The 19375-nt window shown below is 37.0% G+C and overlaps 1 protein-coding gene across 1 annotated transcript; it reads left to right on the top strand.

The window, feature by feature from the left end:
• The first annotated feature begins 12162 nt into the window (after positions 1-12162).
• Positions 12163-18346, top strand: slitrk5b (SLIT and NTRK-like family, member 5b). The gene is made up of 2 exons (XM_067409878.1): positions 12163-12258; positions 15731-18346. The coding sequence occupies exon 2, from the start codon at positions 15731-15733 to the stop codon at positions 18278-18280; it is 2550 nt and encodes an 849-aa protein (XP_067265979.1). The 5' UTR covers positions 12163-12258; the 3' UTR covers positions 18281-18346.
• The last annotated feature ends 1029 nt before the right edge of the window (positions 18347-19375 follow it).

A 19375-nucleotide genomic window follows, 5' to 3' on the forward strand; every position in this document is an offset into this window, starting at 1 on the left:
ATATCCGTCCGATTCGCTGAGCAAACCTCAGTGTTTCTGTCTCGTTTTCCAGCACAAACATCTAAACATTCTTAAATCAAGATACTTGGAAAGCAAAACGACTGAAGATATTTGATTGAATGCCGATCAACATGAAGTTTAAGCTTAAAACAAGAAGAAATATATGCCAGTGTGGGCAAAACAATCATCTTAATTTAAAGGGAAAACAAGATTATTTTTGAATCAAGTCTCAATATCTTCAGTCATTTCTCTTCTCCAGTAAATCTTTAGATGTTTGTGCTGGAAAACGAGACGGAAACACTGAGGAAGAACTTTGGTTTGGTTGGAAATGGCATTTTCTTTCTTTCTTTTCTTTTTATTCAAGATTTTTAAGAGCGGCCCGTGAACATTAAATTGATATTTATTGTACATATTTGTATATTTTTGTATATATTTTTCTCACTGAAAATGTGTTTTTGTGCCACTGACTCATTTTTTTCATAGATGTTGTTAGTTATGAACTTGTTTTTAGTAAAACAAGAAATAAGTGAATTTGATGCTGTTTATTCCCACATATTTATATTTTCACCTGAAATATAGTTTGTAAAAATGCTTTTAAATATATTGCACATCTCTTCTAAAGTGTCAAAAGTGTGTGTGTGATCCTCTTCAGCGTTTTAAGCGAGGCTTATAAAAACTGTATATATACTTAATTGTATATAATTTTCTCACCTCAAATAAAGTACTTCAAAAGTCTATTTTGTTGCCGGATCTCTGAGAGCGTCTCGTTTCTTAGCTGGATTAACTGGAGAAGAATCATGTGACAATGCAGACACATTAAGTTAAGTCCTTAAATCCAGTGCGATTATTGTGAACACATGTCCGGTTCTGGATTAGCTGGCAGCAAGTGTCTTTACAATAACATGAGGAGAATGAGGCTTAAAAAGACACACAATCAGGCATATTAGTGAAGTTAAAGAGCTTGTGTGAGAGATTATATTACCGTCCACACGTTACACACGAGATTATGACATCTGAACACAACAGACCAAACATAAGACTGTTTCACTCCAGCGCAAATATATAAATATTCATAAATCAAGATTCATTTACTGGAGAAGCAAAATGACGGAAGATATTAATCTTGTTTACTGGGAAAAATGCTCAAAATGAAGTGAGTTTGTGCTTAAAACAATGAAATGGAGTCAGAAAAATAATAAAAATAGTTTTTCTTTTGAATGAAGTTTATTTTTTTGACTTTTTTTTTTGTTTTAAGCACAAACTCACTTCATTTTGAGCATTTTTCATTAGAAAATAAGACTTAATATTAAATTTTGTAATAGTGTTTTCCAGTAAAATAGTCCAATAATATTTATTTTCTTTAAAACTTCAAACAAAAACTCATATAAACACTGTAATGACTGCATGTTCTAGTTTTTTCTGTTGAGTTTGAATAAAAAATGGCATACAAGCTCCAAAAAAATCCATAATTTGTGTCATCCATCCGGAATAAACTGCTTTTGGCGGCTCTCATTAGTACTTTTCCATGTACAAATCATGCAGGATTACACTTGGAGGTTTTGTGTTTCCAGAACAGGAGTAAAGCTCATCTTACAGGTCCCTTCATTCCTTAATGTGAGTTTCAGAAGAAATAAGTAAATAAAGAGAAAGATTCTTTCATTTCTCTTTGGCCTAAAGGGATGCTTTCAGTGGGAACATCATCCGTCTGTCCGTCACCGCTCATCTGATCGCATATGACAGATTTCCAATTGGATATGAAGGGCAACCGCACTGAACGATCGATACGACATGAAATGGGTTATTGTTTTCCATAGAGGTCAAAGGAGAGGCTGAACTACAGGATTAAAGATACCAGAGTACAGCCAAACTCTCACTAAACGCCTCTCAGTGGGAAATCTTCCTTTAATACAAATGAAAGTGTTTTTCTCTATTTTAATTCAAGAAAATATATTTGAGAGCGGCCCATGTAAGTTAAACTGATATAAATATTTCTTGTATATAATGTTTTTGTGCCACAAACTCACCAAAATGAAAGACTTTGTGTAATTTATCGAAAGAGTAAATCCAGTTTGGTTTCTTTCATAGACGTTGTTAGTTATGAGTTTGTATGTTTTTAGTAGAACAAGAAATAAGTGAATTTGATGCTGTTTATTCACACATATTTATATTTTCCCTCGTAACGCATTAAAAACTCTTTCACACGCGTGAGTTCATCAAACAGTCATAATTTACAACTAAATCTGGTCGTAACTTGTCATTAATGAGTGAATGTGCAAAATTTGTGATGTTTTTACCATGCTATTACTCCTTTTATTAATTACAAAACTGAGAAATTCTTTGAAATTTCACATTTTTCAGCAAAAACCAGTGTGATTCAAGAAAATATGTATTTTATCAATATTTTATTTGAAAAAAAATCATTAGTTGAAATGTATAAGAACATATAATATGAGAATTATCAATACGAACGTCATTGGATTGAATTAAATTCATTTGAAACGTCACAAAAGTCTAAATTTATGAAAGCTACACACTTTTTTTCTAACAAATCAACATTAATATTACTCATCAATGTTTTCAAACTAAATATATTCATTTACTTGCATAAACTTTTATTTTCATGTGAAAAAATGCTGATAAACAGCCTGAATCTCCTGTTGTCGTCAGTAGGGGGCAGCAGAGAGAAATGTGCAGTTTTTCTTTTTCAAATCCTCTTTAATTTTTGCAAATTTAGACTAATTGTGTGTGTGTGTGTGTGTGTGTGTGTGTGTGTGTGTGTGTGTGTGTGTGTGTGTGTGTGTGTGTGTGTGTGTGTGTGTGTGTGTGTGTGTGTGTGTGTGTGGCTAAATGTATTTTACAGAAGTAATTTGGCTTCCAGGTCAGAACGGAGCCGAACGCAGGAAGTTTATCTGAACTGCTACAGTCGCACAGTGAAGTATCTCTGAAAAGTAATTTTTTTTATTTGCTTTTATTGACAGAAAACTTCATCCACCTGTCTTAAATCTGCCTAAAATGTGTGTTCATCAGTGACCGAGACTAACCTGACAGGTCAAGCCTCGGGTTCCTCATCTGTAATGAAAGACAGTTTATGCTCATCATGCGTTATGAGGAAAGTAAGCAGTGAAATGTGGGTAATTATGTTTCACATTAAAGAGAAGATGCTGAGCTTCACCTGTAGATGATCACTCCAACCATGACATTTACAGAACGGTGTTTTTATCGCAACAGCAGATAATCGTTCAGGTCGAGCTTTTCGAGTAGTTTCATAAATCACCATGACATTATATGTAATTGTGCACTAAAAATTGAGAGATTGTGATTGAAATGATTTGTTTGGCACATGAAAGCTGTTCTATTATTTTCTGTGAGGAAGACTCTAATGTTGGTTGTTGAACATACAAATTGCAAAAACACATTCTAAAAAAATAGCCTATTTTCACCTCATAAATCCAACAAAACTAACATGTATTTCACAACAATCCAGCAGGTCAAACGGACATTTTCTGAAAGCGTTTTTAATCAGAACAGGATTAGGACTGAAATTGCTTCATAATGAATGTTTCCTCTCATGAAGGAACGACTGAAAGCAAAAACAGATCCTGAGATATTACTGAACATGAACGCTGATGTTTATGAGGCTTTGTGTGATGTTTGTGAGCTCTGCACTGATGATGTTTAGATTCATTTCATTATAAAAGCACATACAAACTACTTCAACTCATTTCTATTAAAGCACTTATGAGGAAGATTTAACGGCAGATTTAAATCAGTCCAGGATTTCCAATATATGAGCAGATATCTGTCATTTTCTTTCAAATACACAAATATTTATATATGCATCGAGGTCTGAAGTGTATTTTCTTCTGATATGGAGGAAAGGTTTAGTTTGTTTTTGCTTAAAAACACAGATTACCACTTTATTGTCGCTGACAAAAATAAAAATCAAGCACACTTCATCTCATTATATGTGTGGTTTAACACATTCACTTATATAAAGAAAATGTGCATATTTATAACACTTTCTGCAGCAAATCTGTCTCATTTTCACTTCATCCAATTAAATCAATATCAAATTAAACTGACACTTGCTTTATCATTCAATCTGCTTTTCACTCACACTGTTGACTACATCCAGTGTCATCATTTATTAATATTCCTGATCATACTAAATGATATCCAGCATCTGAAGGGCTGTGACGGTCAGAAATATTAGATAGTTTAATTAGTACACGATTCTCAGAATCAGACTTTACCAAAGGACTCAGCAAGATGGAGTTACATTATTTTTATATGTGCTCTGCTGAAATATAACAGTGTTTGCTTACGTCACCACAAGACTGACGCAAGCAGTTATAATAAAGTTAGTTATAGTTATAATAAAACCTGTCCAAACAAGAACGTTAGAAATTGGTTCTCAAAATAACCAAAAACAAACCATAGACGAACATAAACAGCACTCGTTTCATCATGATCTAAACAGTCAGAAAGTGAACACTGCCACCCAGCGTTTGAAGGCGGAACAGCAGGGAGTGAGTCTTGTGGATATATATTTTTTGCTTTTTTGAAATATGAAATATTTTTCTCACCACCACACTACGAAAAAAACAACAACAACAAAAAAAAACTTTATGTTGAGATGTTAAAAAAAAGACAAAAAATAATAATGCATGGCCTCTTAGGGCTTCCGTAGATTTGCCTTCAACCTCATTTAACAGATCAGCTGTGGTGAGTGATGATTTAATTACACAGTTTTGCTTTATGCATGACAACAGTTGAGTTGAGAACAAGGAAATATTGCGAATTTACTTGTGTATAATATAATGTATTATAATAATATACTTTTATTTATTTATTTATTTATTTATTATTAAACGAAATTCAAGTACAAACATTTATGGCATACTCGATCACGTTGATACAGCATTTAGAAAACTAATTAAGTGTTGCGTTCGAAATCGCGCAGTGTTTGAGTAGTTACTACATTTAAATTTGAACTTTATTCATGACTGTTAAAAAAAATATGTTCTTTATAGTATGAATGTAATTCGGACTACAATCGCCATGTTGTCATTATCACGTGACCTGTGGTTTCATCACTTCACTGGCATTCATAAATCCCTTCCCGTGGCCTCCGAAATCGCGTACTGTCCGAGTAGGTACTGCATTTGAATGTAAATTTACTTCACGACCCTTGTACGTTCTATATACTACTAATGCGTGTAGTATGAATGAAATCAGGACATACTACATCCGCCATGTTGTTACTGTCACGTGACCTACCAGCGTCCCTTCAACTCCATTCACAAATCCTCTCCTGTGGGATAATAAAGTGTCCATCGTATGCGCGCTTCTGAAGTAGTAAGTCATCCGGGTACTTTTCGCCTGCTGTTTTCGAGTACTATGAATTCAGACATACTACTCTGTTTGAGTACTGTTTTTTTGCATACTAAATAGTAGGGAAGTATTAGATTTCGGACGCAGCGCATCATATGCTCATAAATATCATAAATATCTTTTCGTCAGGTAAGATACTGATTTTTAATCACTCAAACTCGCACATCCGTCATATTTGTAGTTTTTTTAACACTTTTTATTGGTATTTGTAGTTCTAATCGAATCCTCATCGACAGCGCAATGCATTATGGGCAGTATTACTCATTAGAGTGTGCACCAATCTGCACTTCGGATTCTAACCGGAAAAGTAGACCATCCAGGTATCTTTGGAATACTCAACATACTAGGATTTGGAACACACTAATTTAGAAAACTATTTAGGACGGATAGTATGCGAATTGGGATGCAGCATAAGTCATCCGGGTTCTGTTTTTCGAATACTATCTATTCGGACATACTACTCTGCTTGTGTACTGTTTTTCGCATAGGGAAGTATTCGATTTCGGACGCAGCGTTGGCGTGTGAAAAATTAGCTTTTTGTTCAGCTGCGTTTCTTAGTTTCACTTTAGATCTTTCTAGCGTTGGGCGCTTTTGAAACTCGCTTCTTGAAGTTTTGAAACATTTGCGAATCATTTGTGTGATTCGAAGCGCGTATCAACCTGCCAGAGTCACGTGGTTTTAATAAACGAGGCTTCGTTACGTCATAACCGTTTCGAGATGTCAGTGGGTCGGCGCTAGGGGGCGACAAACTCTGTGAGCCCATGAAGTAGTGTCTATATGGTTTTTAAAAAGTGTTATAAATTTGTATTTACAAACACACATTTGTATAATAAAAAATAAGAGTTTTAGTTTTGGCCTGATTAGCTTCTCCATAAAAAAAAATCCCTACAATTTTATAAAATAACACCTATTATACAGACACTATTTAATGGTATTAGATTACACTTTCGATAAAACATTAACAATTGTTTTGTAAAAGATGTTTTTATGCAACTTTTCATTGCATATGCACCGTTTTGACCAGCAGGGGTCACCGGAGTGTGGCGTTTTGAACGATTCAAAACAGTGAATCATTTTGTGACGAAAGCTTCATTTCTCCCATAACTGGATCATTCATTCATCATTCATGCATTTGTTGTGACACAGAAGGAAGGCCATATCTTTGGATATATTAGAGACTCCCAATTCACATTCCCAATATAAATAGTGCGAGTAAAATGTGTTCACACTCAACATTTCAAAAAGAAAAGGTGCCTGGATGATGCACTTAAACATGAAATGTTTTCAATGCTATAAGCTTCATGTTTCTCTAGTTTTTCTGTGCATGTGTTTGTTATTCTGTTGAATGCAGATTGAAGAGCCAATCTGAACTCTGAAGGTGTTATTTTTGAGTGTCCAGCAGAGGGAGCTCACAGATCTCCTATGCGTTTCAGATTAGCTTTATTGCTGTTGAATATATACTCATAGTGTAGGGGACGTAATGCCCTATTTTTAAATCTCCTGTCATGTATTTAGCAGATATTGTGAGGATGAGGAGAGAGCACAGGCGAGGAGGACATTACTGCCATGTCTCATTGTTTTTGCAGCCGTGACCCATTTTAGGAGGAAAAGAAACACCTAGTCAACATTTCAGTAGTGCAGCCACAAATGAGTTATGACATGTGTCAAAATAATATCCAAGTATGCAATATAAAAGTCTATTAGAAGCCTGGAATAGTGCTTCTTTTTGTTGAAACATAACAGTGCTCCTTTCTTCGTGTTTCTGGAAGAGTCTGTACTTCAAAAATGATGTTCTTCCTCAGTGTTTCTGTCTTGTTTTCCAGCACAAATATCCTAACATTCTTAAATCACTGTACATTTAATGGAGAAACAAAATGACTGAAGATGTTTAGTCTTGTTTACTGAAGAATTAAGTGAGTTTGTGCTTAAAACGAGAACAAATATCTGCCAATGGAGTCAAACAAGAAAATTATTTTTCTAATGTGGTCGTTTTGTTAAGATCTTTTAGACTGTATAGTTATGTAATACCTGTAATAATTACTTTCATATTCAAGTGTTTTTATTTTAAACAACACCACAGCTGTTCCCTCACTTTCACTCACTATTAATTACACACATGCTCTATGAAGCTACAGATCGCTGACCTTTTTTTCACCAATATGCACTTGGACAAACGAGCCCAGAGCTCATTGTCACTTCCTCTCATGCTCTAAACGTGATGCATCCTCACTGATTGGCTTTGAGCCTGATTGGAGTTGAATTTTTAGAGCGTTTGGGCCTAATGACCAACAATTATGACTCACGTCTCATTCTCGGTCATCTTTGGTTGGGAAGCATTGTTCTGTGAAGTGTTAGAAATGTAAATGTGTGCAGTGTCATAGAAAACTTGCCAGGGAAAGCCTAGTAACGGGCAGCACGGACGCTTCACTGACCGCAAGAGCTGGCCTAAATCGACAGGTCCACTCCCACTGGGAGGAATAGAAGTGAGTCCGGCTGAAAATGAGGATTACATGATCTGATCGAGCTCTTTTGAGGAAGAACTGGGTTAAATCAGTCAGATTAGTGGCATCGGATCTTGTTTTGTTTGAGGGAGTTAGTAGCAAGTAATTCATACACTTTATTTTGATAGTCCACTTTAGACATTCTAGTAGCTACAAGTAACTTTGCAACTACATGTCAACTAGCAGTCATTTGAGTATAAGTACACTGTCTGTTTAATATATGAAAAAAAAACATTATTTTGATGCTCCTCAACAGACATTCTACTAACTACAAGTAACTACATGTCAACTAGCAGTCATTAGAGTATTAATATCTATTAACACTTTATTTTGATTCTCCTCAACAGAAATTATACTAACTACAAGTAACTTTATTTTGATGCTCCTCAATAGAAATTATACTAACTACAACTACATGTCAACTAGCAGTCATTCGAGTATTAATATCTATTAACACTTTATTTTGATTCTCCTCAACAGACATTCTACTAACTACAAGTAACTACATGTCAACTAGCAGTCATTAGAGTATTAATATCTATTAACACTTTATTTTGATTCTCCTCAACAGAAATTATACTAACTACAAGTAACTTTATTTTGATGCTCCTCAATAGAAATTATACTAACTACAACTACATGTCAACTAGCAGTCATTCGAGTATTAATATCTATTAACACTTTATTTTGATTCTCCTCAACAGAAATTATACTAACTACAAGTAACTTTATTTTGATGCTCCTCAATAGAAATTATACTAACTACAACTACATGTCAACTAGCAGTCATTCGAGTATTAATATCTATTAACACTTTATTTTGATGCTCACAACAGACATTCTACTAACTACAAGTAACTACATGTCAGCTAGCAGTCATTAGAGTATTAGGACTGTCTGTTTAATATCTCCTACCAATACTTTATTTCAATTGTCCACTTTAAAAATCCTACCAACTACAAGTAATTTCGGAAATACATGTCAACTAGCAGTCATTAGAATATTAGTGCTTAATATCTATTAACACTTTATTTTGATGCTCCTCAACAGAAATTATACTAACTACAAGTAACTACATGTCAACTTATCCTACTAACCCAAACCTAACAGTCTACTAATGCTCTGAGAGTTAGTTGACATGTAGTTATAGTTAGTAGAATGTCTAAAGTGGACTGTTGAAATAAAGTGAAGTCGATATTGACAAGCAGAACTGTTATGTTTGTGTAATAATTTTGACTTTTAATACTTTTTAATTGGAATTTTAACATTTTAGAAAATTCTGTTTTTCTGTGCAAGCATTTGCAGACATGGCCTTGCAATTATTTCCATTTTTCACATTGCAAAGGACAAAAATTATATGCACACGTTTGCTGGCTCTTATGTCCTTGGACGGAATTCATGCCTTTTGTTGTTTTTCTGCTTTCAGTGTTCAGTCCCTCTGCTCTGCAGATTTGTACATTATTATTCATTGTGACTAAGAAGCAGATGCTTCCATGTGAGGAGCAACATGCATGTCATATTGAGTGGCATCACGCTTTCATCCAGCTCCACACCCAGACCCAGGCATGAGTTTATTACTCTGCTTCTGTTGACTCTCACTGAAGACTGTAAACAGATACTACAGCACCGCCGATCTTTTCTATCTTCTATCACAGAACCATTTGCATATTTCATTTAAAAGTTATCTGTTTGCATTGCATAGCCATACATTTGGATTACACAGTTTTAACAAACTAATAAACTTAATGTGATGCATATTTGTCAGATTTCTGTAATGAAGTGCATTAGTGCCGCCCACTTTTTCAGCATTGGTTCTGGACGCATTTTTCTCCCATTGGGATTTCAAAAAGGTCTTGGTTAAAGCATTTTAAGCCACGAACCAAACCAGCCAGCTATGAGGAGAATCACAACACTATAAAACTTTGATTTGAAGCAAATCATTTATTTGACAAAAATACAAAACTGTGAACTTAACAGCTTTAGTGAGGGAAAGAACTATAATCCCATGAAGCATTGCAAACAGCATAATCAAATTAAAAACGATGGAGAAATATAAAACGTCTCATTTAAAAATGTTGATTATGTATGTAAAGACAATATATTTTAAGCTTATTGCAAAATAAGCGTTTTGACTTTAACGTGTTTTGCAGTGCTTCACTGGAGTGGGCGGAGCTAAAGACCATTTGGCATGTTTTGCTTGTTTCAGCTCTCTGATTGGTCATTTTCTGTAATGTAGTTTTTCATCACAAATTCTGCTGTTAAACATGATTATTTTAAAAACTCGTAGCTCACAGTAGGGCTCACTAGAGGTTTATACGTAATTGTTAAAAATCAATTTCTCGTTGGAGGAAATTCTTTACTTCTGGAACCGACTGTTGCGCTCTATAGTAATAAACTGAATTTGTTTGAAATGCACAACAACCAGGTTTATTTATTTATCATCAACTACATATCACATTTTTAACAGTTATGTTGTGATTTATTGGCTTTGAAAGAAAAAATAACGGAGCCGTTTATGTTTGTCGCGCTCTAGCCTTGCAATAACAGGAAGTGAGGGGGAAAGAGCAGTCATGTGACAGTCAGTAGTACAGGTGTGAATCCACAGATGTGAAGAACCACAGATGTTCAGCAGCTCAAACCCCTGATACTCAAGGGACTTCATACAGTACATTTATATATATACTCATATGTTTATATAAAACAGCCCACGAGTGAGATCTCTGTTCTCTGTGCTGATGTTTTGCTCTCTAACAAATCTTAGAAGTTGACACCTGTAAAGATTTGCAAGTAAACACTGCTGTTTCTCCATGTCTCTACAAGAAATATCTCAAGAGATATTATTAGCATGATTTTTCCTGGAGAAAAGACAGATCTAAGAGCATTCCTCCATCCAAAACAAACTTTTTGACTCTAGTATATTAGCCAGTTTTCTGCCATGGGATTATGAACATCGTCCAATAACCACGTTGATTTGGTCGATTAATAAAAGTGTTCGTTCTTCCTTGTATCAGTTCCAAAGTCTCCAGGCATTTTTTGAGTAAATATTGTTCATTTGATGTTCTCTGAAAATCAGCATCATGAACTCAAATCAGAATCTCATACATGAGGGAAGCATTTTTTATTATCAATTTTTTATCATTCGGTCTGGAAACAAAGTCATGTTTACAAGGTACAAAGTTGTGCTTTGAGGGAAAAACTAGTCTCTGGATTTTCCAGCTCGATGACATGAAATCTTTGAAAGAGTTTGTTTGATGCACATATCAATTAAACTTGCTTTATTTAAAATCAAACAATCAGGATACAGACCAAAAGTTTGATAATCTCTACTCATGCTGTTTTGGGGAGGATTTTTCTGTACAACCATTTTGTGAAGACGGTCACACCGTTATTGATTTTTTCCTCATGGCAGTCTGTTATTGTGCTCTAATCTGTTTCAGATAAACCCTCCTCTGAACAGCACATGAAAACAAAACGAATGCTGCCTCTATATATCATCATAAGCATTAAAAATATCCTCTGAAAAGCTGTATACTTTGAGACTAAATCTAGTCAGGTTCCAGTGCAGGAAAACAGCATATGCCATGCTGTGACTGTGTGAACGAAGCAGTTTCTGTATTATTTGCAGACTTAATTACAGAAGTGCTGCTGATGGGATTTATTACATGTGATGATTTTGTGACCCGTTCCAGCCTTTTGCACATGATCGTGTAAATGATGCATCGTTGCACAGTGTTTAACTAGAACAAGAATTCAGTAGAGCAGCTTTTCAACCCGTCCTTTCTTCAGAAGTAACAGAATGTCGTATTAAAAAGTTGGTAATGAATGATACCAAAGCATCTGTGCTGCTCTTCATCTGCTGATTACAGTGGATTTATAAAGTCAGTTTGGAGTCAAAAATCTGTGCAGTAGCCTACTAATGTTTTCAAACTTAAGCTTTGCATGAAAAACAATCTTCTTTAAAACATAAATGATGCTTGGTTTGATGAAGACACCAAACAAAAACGCATGCAAAACATATAATGCACTGAACAAATCGAGAAAATGCTCTTTTTAGCTGATCTAATGACATTCAGACTCTAAATACTGCCCATTTCTCCCTCTCATTGACCCTAACAGCTTTTGATTCAATAAATATGATTTATTTGATTTCATTCATCATCATCACCATCATCATATGCCAGTGTTTTGTTCCTCCCCTCCCACATCTGAGGGATGCAGCGCGTGCTCGTCGTGTTAGTCGGAGAAATGGTCGCCTGACGAGCATCACCGGATCCTGAGCCGAGAAGAGCTCGAATTAACATGTAAATACAGCAGCGGCGTCAAGGGAAAACACCTCTCCAGATGAGATGCTCGTTTTGTTCGGGTAAGACTAATAACATGTGCATTAACTGTTTGGGAATCGTCTTTACTTGTTTGACATCGATCGATTGCAGCACGCGGCGATGAAGAAGTTATTGGCAAACTCATCGCTATCAGAGCTTCTGTGAGGGAACGAATGTCTGCTGTCTGTCTGTCAGCCGTCTGAAACCAATATAATGACATCGAACAGGATGATATGCAACTGAAAGGAATCCGTCATTTTCTGTGCGCGCGCCCGTGAGAGACGTTTAACGTCGTTCAACTTTTTTTTCTCCCAGTTCAGATCAATCTCGATCGTTATTGTAGATTTACTGTGATTCGCTCAAATAATGGTGAGTTCAAATCTGTGGTAAAGCACAGTCATTGTTCATTATCGATACATAAAACCATGAAGGGCTTATTTTACATTGAGGCTGACTAAAATATACATTTTGATAATGTTCCCATTAAGTTATGGAAACGTTATTTCTGAACGTTCAAAACGTTTGTTTGCGCAAAGACATTAAGGGAACGTTCCGTTTTTATTATTTTACATTCATGCAAACGTTACTTTTTGAATGTTTTGAAATAAGTAACGTAGAAATGTTTTTTTTTTTTAAAGTTGCATGAATAATATATAAATAACGTTTTGAGAATCATTGGCTAATTTACACGTCATATAATTTTTTCTTCAAGACTGGTCATGAAGTCAATTACATAAAAAGCTATTGGTCTAATTTGAATCCGAAAAGACTGATTCCTCTTTGGTTAACTGCTAGTTGGTTACACGACACCATTTTCAACTAAAAAAAGAAACTTTTTATGCGTTCTGGCCGTTCATTTACACAATAACAGTGGTGGCCTGAAAAAACAAGCTTTTTAAAACGGGTTTCAAAGTGCACGTTTTTGAAAACGATATCATCTCCATACAGGGTTGCCAGGTTTTCACAACAAAATCCACCTAATTGCTACTCAAAACTAGCCCAAACACATTCCTGTAGGGTAAAATCCGCTTTTTGGTAGGGTTCCCATGGAAAAATTCACATTCATCATGTTAAATGGCTAAATATCATGTTATCTGGGGTCGCTTCAACTCGCGGACATGAAAAACAACCCACGGAAACAGTGTTACAGTAGCCCAATTCCGCGGGAAAACGGCAGACTTGACAACACTGCCTTTGTGTAAATGACAAAAACGCACATTTGAAAACGGTGATGCCATGTGCGTTACGTGTTAGTGTTTCTTTACAAAGTGAAGCCTCGTTTACAATGCATACGTCTGCGGCGCGTTACGGCTCCGGCAAGGTTTTGCTCCGTCCTCTGAGTGGCGTCAACTCACACCAGAAGCATTTCAGAAGCCGGCTGGATTCGCGAGACAACTAGATTTGCCTGTCTGACGTTGTTTTCCTTGATGTTTTTTCGTGTTTTTAATGGCTAAATGGTTATATTTTGTCCGGTTTAATTGTGTTTATTGCTATGCCATACTTTATTTTACTGTAGCCTGCAGACGAAGTTAATACACATAAAAGTCCAGTGATGGACAACAAAAACAAAGAAATGTCAAGTTTTTCAACTCTGAATCTCTTGTTTTCAGCTTCTGGCCTTCAAGTGATGGGAAATACGAGCAGGAGTTTACACAGGCTGATTATTTTGACTTTATTTTGTATTTGAGCTGCGCGTCTTGGATGCGGCGTCCGTCAAGAAAATCTTTAGCGAAATGGCGCGGCAAGACGCTTCTCAAACGCACTGCGGCGTGGCTGGTGTAAACATGAGCATTGAGTGGCCGCGTATCAGCTCCGCTAGCCGTAACACGCCGCACACGCGTGCAGTGCAAACGAGGCTTGACATCGCCATCTACTGGCCTGGCAGCAGAATACAGCATTTTTAGTAGCAGATTCGCCTGAACACGAAAAAACGCAAAGGAAAAACATTGTATGTCGTGTAAACATACCCTAAGACACATTCTTAACATAGTGGCTGTTTACGCAACTGTTTATGAATGTTTTATTAACGTTACCGGAAGAACGTTTGTACGTAACTTTGAGAGAATCTTGCCAGAGTGCATCATGGATGCTACACGGATACTTGCAAATTAAGTAAATATGTGGACATGAAATATTGATTTGAGTTGAAATTATTTTATTGTTTTACATGTAAATAAGTTCAAAGCAAAGATAAATGGTCAATTACTACATACAAATGGATGGACTTATCAATGAATACGGTAACATTATTAATCCTCACTTATATAGGCTATTATTAATGTGAAACTCAAGTTAATTATGCAGTTATGGATATCCTTTGAACACTTTATTCTCAACATAAAAACTGAAGACATTTTTACTTATGGTTAATAATCATAGTAACCATTTTGAGACACAAGATGGCGCAATTAGTAATTAGTGTGAAGATCCAAACCTAAGTATATTACCCAAGTCATGGGAAGTTGTGTTGGAAAGTCATTATGTTAAGAGCAAAATTGGGATTTACAAAAAAAACCCAAAAAACATTAGTTTTGCAGAGAATCCAGAGTTTCCGACTCATAATTACAACATTGTGATAGTGTTTATGTGCATAGCTATGATCTCTCTGACATGACTTGAACATGCCATCTTGGTAAAGCCATTTGGCAGCAATATTTCAAGTCAAGCAATGAAAACACCAAAAACTTGCTGTATAATTGGGATATTATGCATGCTCATGTAGCGAGATGCATTCTAATATTTGCATTTAGCATTGATTTTATATGCTGAATTGATGCTTGCATGCACATTTCAAATCAGGAATAACAACAGTGTCACAAATTGTGCTGCTTTAGCTTCATTTGCACTCAATTAATCTTTTTCAGGCGGGTCCAGCTAATGCAAATGCGCATTCAAGCATAAACAAATAGCCAATGCTTCTATGAAATTACTCTTTTACCTGTAAGGCATGACTAAAGCCATCTTTTTAATACTAGTGGGCCGTCTACTGCCCTTATTACATCCCATTTGACTGAATCAGAGTAGTAGCATTGAAGCAGTGGCGTTTGTCTCATGTAACACTGATGTCATCATGCATATCACTTGTTTTGGCTTTAGTATATATGTACAGCAGGCAGCGGTTAGCCTACAGTTATATCTGAACCCACTGTGTGTCTTCCACAATGTGAGATGGACACATCTAGACACTGTTTTTAGTACTGTTTCTGCTTCAGGTTGTGCGTCAAGTGGCGATACAGCTTTAAAATAAAGAAAAATGTCCTTTAAATCAAACATCGCAATGCACTAGTGTTTTAATGAACCGCATAGGGTCGACAATACGCAACATAAGCAGAATGGCATAACCGTTTTAGCTCTGATAAATATTTCAGTGGTTTATTTTAGTCATTTTCTGAAGGCATTTGTCCAAGACTGTTCTTGTTTATCCTTATTTTTAAATTTGCTGTATTTAATATTATGCATGCGTATGTCATGAGATGCATTATTTAGTTGATGTTTGCATTTTTCTCTCCTCAGATGACAGCACACATCTCTACTCGACCACCATCCATCGTCATAAACATGCATATGTGGATATCATCTTTTGCCACGTTTTTCAGCCTAATTCAGATGTTCGACATTTATGGGGATATATGCACAGGCCTGTGCGTCTGTGAGGAAAGAGACGGGATTTTTACAGCCAGCTGTGAAAACAGAGGAATTAACAGTCTGTCAGAGGTAACGCCTTTACACTTCACCGCATATCATCTTCTGCTCACGGGGAATCTGTTAAAGAAAGTCTCGCTCAACGATTTTGTTCATTATGAAGGACTCACCATCTTACATCTGGGCAACAATGACATATCAGAAATCGAAGCTGGCGCTTTTAACGGACTCCAGGGATTAAAGAGACTGCATCTGAACAACAACAAAATTGAAGCACTAAAGGACGAAACGTTCCTTGGACTTGAAAGCCTGGAGTACCTGCAGATTGACTATAATTACATTAGCCACATTGAATCAAAAGCCCTGAGCGTTTTACGTCACTTAGAGGTGCTCATCCTCAATGACAATTTGCTCTCGTCTCTGCCAAACAACATCTTTCAGTACGTTCCTTTAACTCATCTTGACCTGAGAGGCAATCAGCTCAAAGTGCTTCCCTATAATGGCCTTCTGGAGCACTTGAGTCACATTGTGGAGTTACAGCTGGAAGAAAACCCGTGGAATTGTTCCTGCGAGCTCATTGTGCTAAAAACCTGGCTTGAAAGCATATCCTACACGGCTTTAGTTGGAGATGTGGTGTGTGAAACGCCCTTCCGACTGCACAGCCGAGACCTCGACGAGATCTCCAAGCAGGAACTGTGTCCCCGCAGAGCCATCGCCGAATACGAGATGCGCGCAGAACCGGCTCACGGCAGCGAGATCCTCTACAAAACAACGCCGGCGACCGTGATGGCGGGCTTCGCGTCCTCGACCATCCTGCGCTCCACGAAGAGCAGCCGTTTGTCGGGAAAACTCCGCGTCAAACCCACTCCTCGCTCGTCCTCCAGCAAGCCGCAGAATTACGGTCCGATGTTGGCCTATCAGACAAAATCCCCGGTTCCTCTAGACTGTCCGAACGCTTGCACTTGCAATCTCCAAATCTCAGACCTCGGGTTGAACGTTAACTGCCAGGAGCGGAAAATCGAGAGCATCTCGGATCTCGATCCCAAGCCGTACAACCCCAAGAAGATGTACCTGACCGGGAACTACATCTCTGCGGTGTGCAGTTCAGACTTCGATGGTGCGACCGGACTGGATTTGCTCCACTTGGGCAACAACCGCATCACCGTCATTCACGACAGGACCTTCGGCCAGCTTATACATCTGAGAAGGCTTTACCTGAACGGCAACTTGCTCGAGCGTCTCACCGAGGATATGTTCTACGGACTCCAAAGCTTGCAGTTTCTGTATTTAGAGTACAACGTCATCCGGGAGATCGCATCCGGCGCCTTTCAGCAGGTGCCCAATCTTCAGCTGCTGTTCCTCAACAACAACCTCCTCAAGACTCTCCCGCCGGGCGTCTTTGACGGATTAAACCTCGCTCGGCTGAATCTGCGCAGCAACCACTTTCGAACTCTTCCGGTGGCCGGCGTGCTGGACGAACTCACGGCACTGGTGCAGATCGATCTGTTCGAGAACCCCTGGGATTGTTTGTGTCCCATTTTGGAGTTGAAAAGCTGGTTGGAGCAGCTCGGCGCCGGCACTGTGGTGAACACCGTCGTGTGCGAGTCTCCGCCGAGACTCTCGGGAGAGGACGTGCGGTACATTCGCTCTTCTCATCTCTGCCCGGAAAGCTCAAATGTTCAGTCTTCCGTCGTGCCGCCCTCGGAGGAATCCTTTCCCGGAAGTACTATCACCTTAGAAACAGCTTTGGATTATGACACGCAGTATCCAGCGGTTCCCCTTTCCGTTCTTATCCTCGCCTTGCTGCTGCTTTTTATATTATCCGTGTTCGTGGCAGCAGGGCTGTTTGCCGTCATAATGAAGCGGCGGAAAAAGTCTGAACGCTTGGCATCGGTAAGCACCAACGCAATCTATAACGACAGGGCGAAGTCTAGATCGTCGGCAGGCCATGTCTACGAGTACATCCCACCCGCGGCGGAGAGCCTGGCAAAGAACAGCGAGGGAAGCGTGACTTACAGAGACTTCGAAGAGCTCAACAGAGTTCTGGCATCCAACTCGGAGGAAGACGTTGGGAGCGTGGCGATAAGCTCCGAGTTCAGCGCGGGAACTCCAGACGCCCTCAACAGACACTCTCCACTCTTGGACGACAACTACTTTTACCGTGATATCTTGGCCAGGGACCAGCAGGCCTCTTACAGGGGTAATTTGGCCTGTAAACATGGCACACATGCAGACTTTGATGTGAGGCATCAGTACTTGAATCCGGAGAGGGTTCAGCAGAGCGTGGTGTACTGCTCGACGCCAGCCGCCGTCTACATAGAGCCCAACAGGAGCGAATACTGGGAGCTGAAAGCCAAGCTTCACTTTGAACCCGACTATTTGGAGGTTCATGAGAAAAGGACAACTTTCACCCAGTTCTGAAATATGCATTTGTCTTCATTTTCTTTTCTTAAAAAAAAAAAACAATAATAAAAAATGTCTGAGAGATAAAAGGGAGAATCTTAGAAACATTGTGCACCTCAAAATTCAAAAGAATTTTTTATATATATTTTTAATTACCGTTTTATATTTATAGTGATTTTTATTTTATTTATATTTTTATTATATTTTGCATAAAGAAAAAGAAGCCGACCTTTTTGCATTATGACATTATTAAGCACATTTTCCCTCAATTTCTATTGTTATGTTGCAAAAAAACTAAAATGTGATTAATATATTATTAATTCTTTATTAATATTATATATTTAATATAATAAATATGTATTTATAATATGTATTATTTAAATGGTAAATTAGTCATACATCATAGTAGTATTTAATCCTCTGCTTTTAATACACTAAAAAATGTCCAACTTAACTTAAGTAATAATAATAATAATAATAATATACTAAATAATAATATAATACTTAAATTACTGAAATTGGCTGTACAAGTAACTTAAATTATAATAAACTGACTTAAAAAAAATCAAGTTGAATCTTGTTTACCTTTAAAAAGTTGAAATGACTTAAATTATTTTAATATTTCTTATTATTTTAAAAAAATTTACTTAAATTTAAATTATTTTTTTGTAAATTAATTAATTATTTATTAATTTAAAACATATGTTGCCATAACTTCATATCATTGTTTGCAGTGCACAGCTTTAAATGAAAGTACATCATTAAATTATTAAAAAAGAATCATTTTAAAAAATCATGCAAAATTGGAACAAATCTAAATGATCCTTAAAACCAAGTTATTTTTTCTTTTAAATTTTGGGGTGTTTTTGTGAGATTCACTCCATATTCTCTCATACTATTCTTATTAAAAATACTTCAGTATCATTTGTTCAGTACGTTCTGAGGTCCATGAATGATTTCTGTGTGAGTTTAAAAGTGACACTTGTCTTATAGATGTCGTGACCTTTCACCTTTATTTCAAAGCACCTGTGAAGTAAAGGACAATCTGTTTCGTTGTGTTTTTATTCTACATAAATCATACTGGTGTACTTAAATATGTCCATCCTGCAGATC

This window comes from Chanodichthys erythropterus, chromosome 14 (assembly GCF_024489055.1).
Source record: "Chanodichthys erythropterus isolate Z2021 chromosome 14, ASM2448905v1, whole genome shotgun sequence".
Lineage (NCBI taxonomy): Eukaryota > Metazoa > Chordata > Actinopteri > Cypriniformes > Xenocyprididae > Chanodichthys > Chanodichthys erythropterus.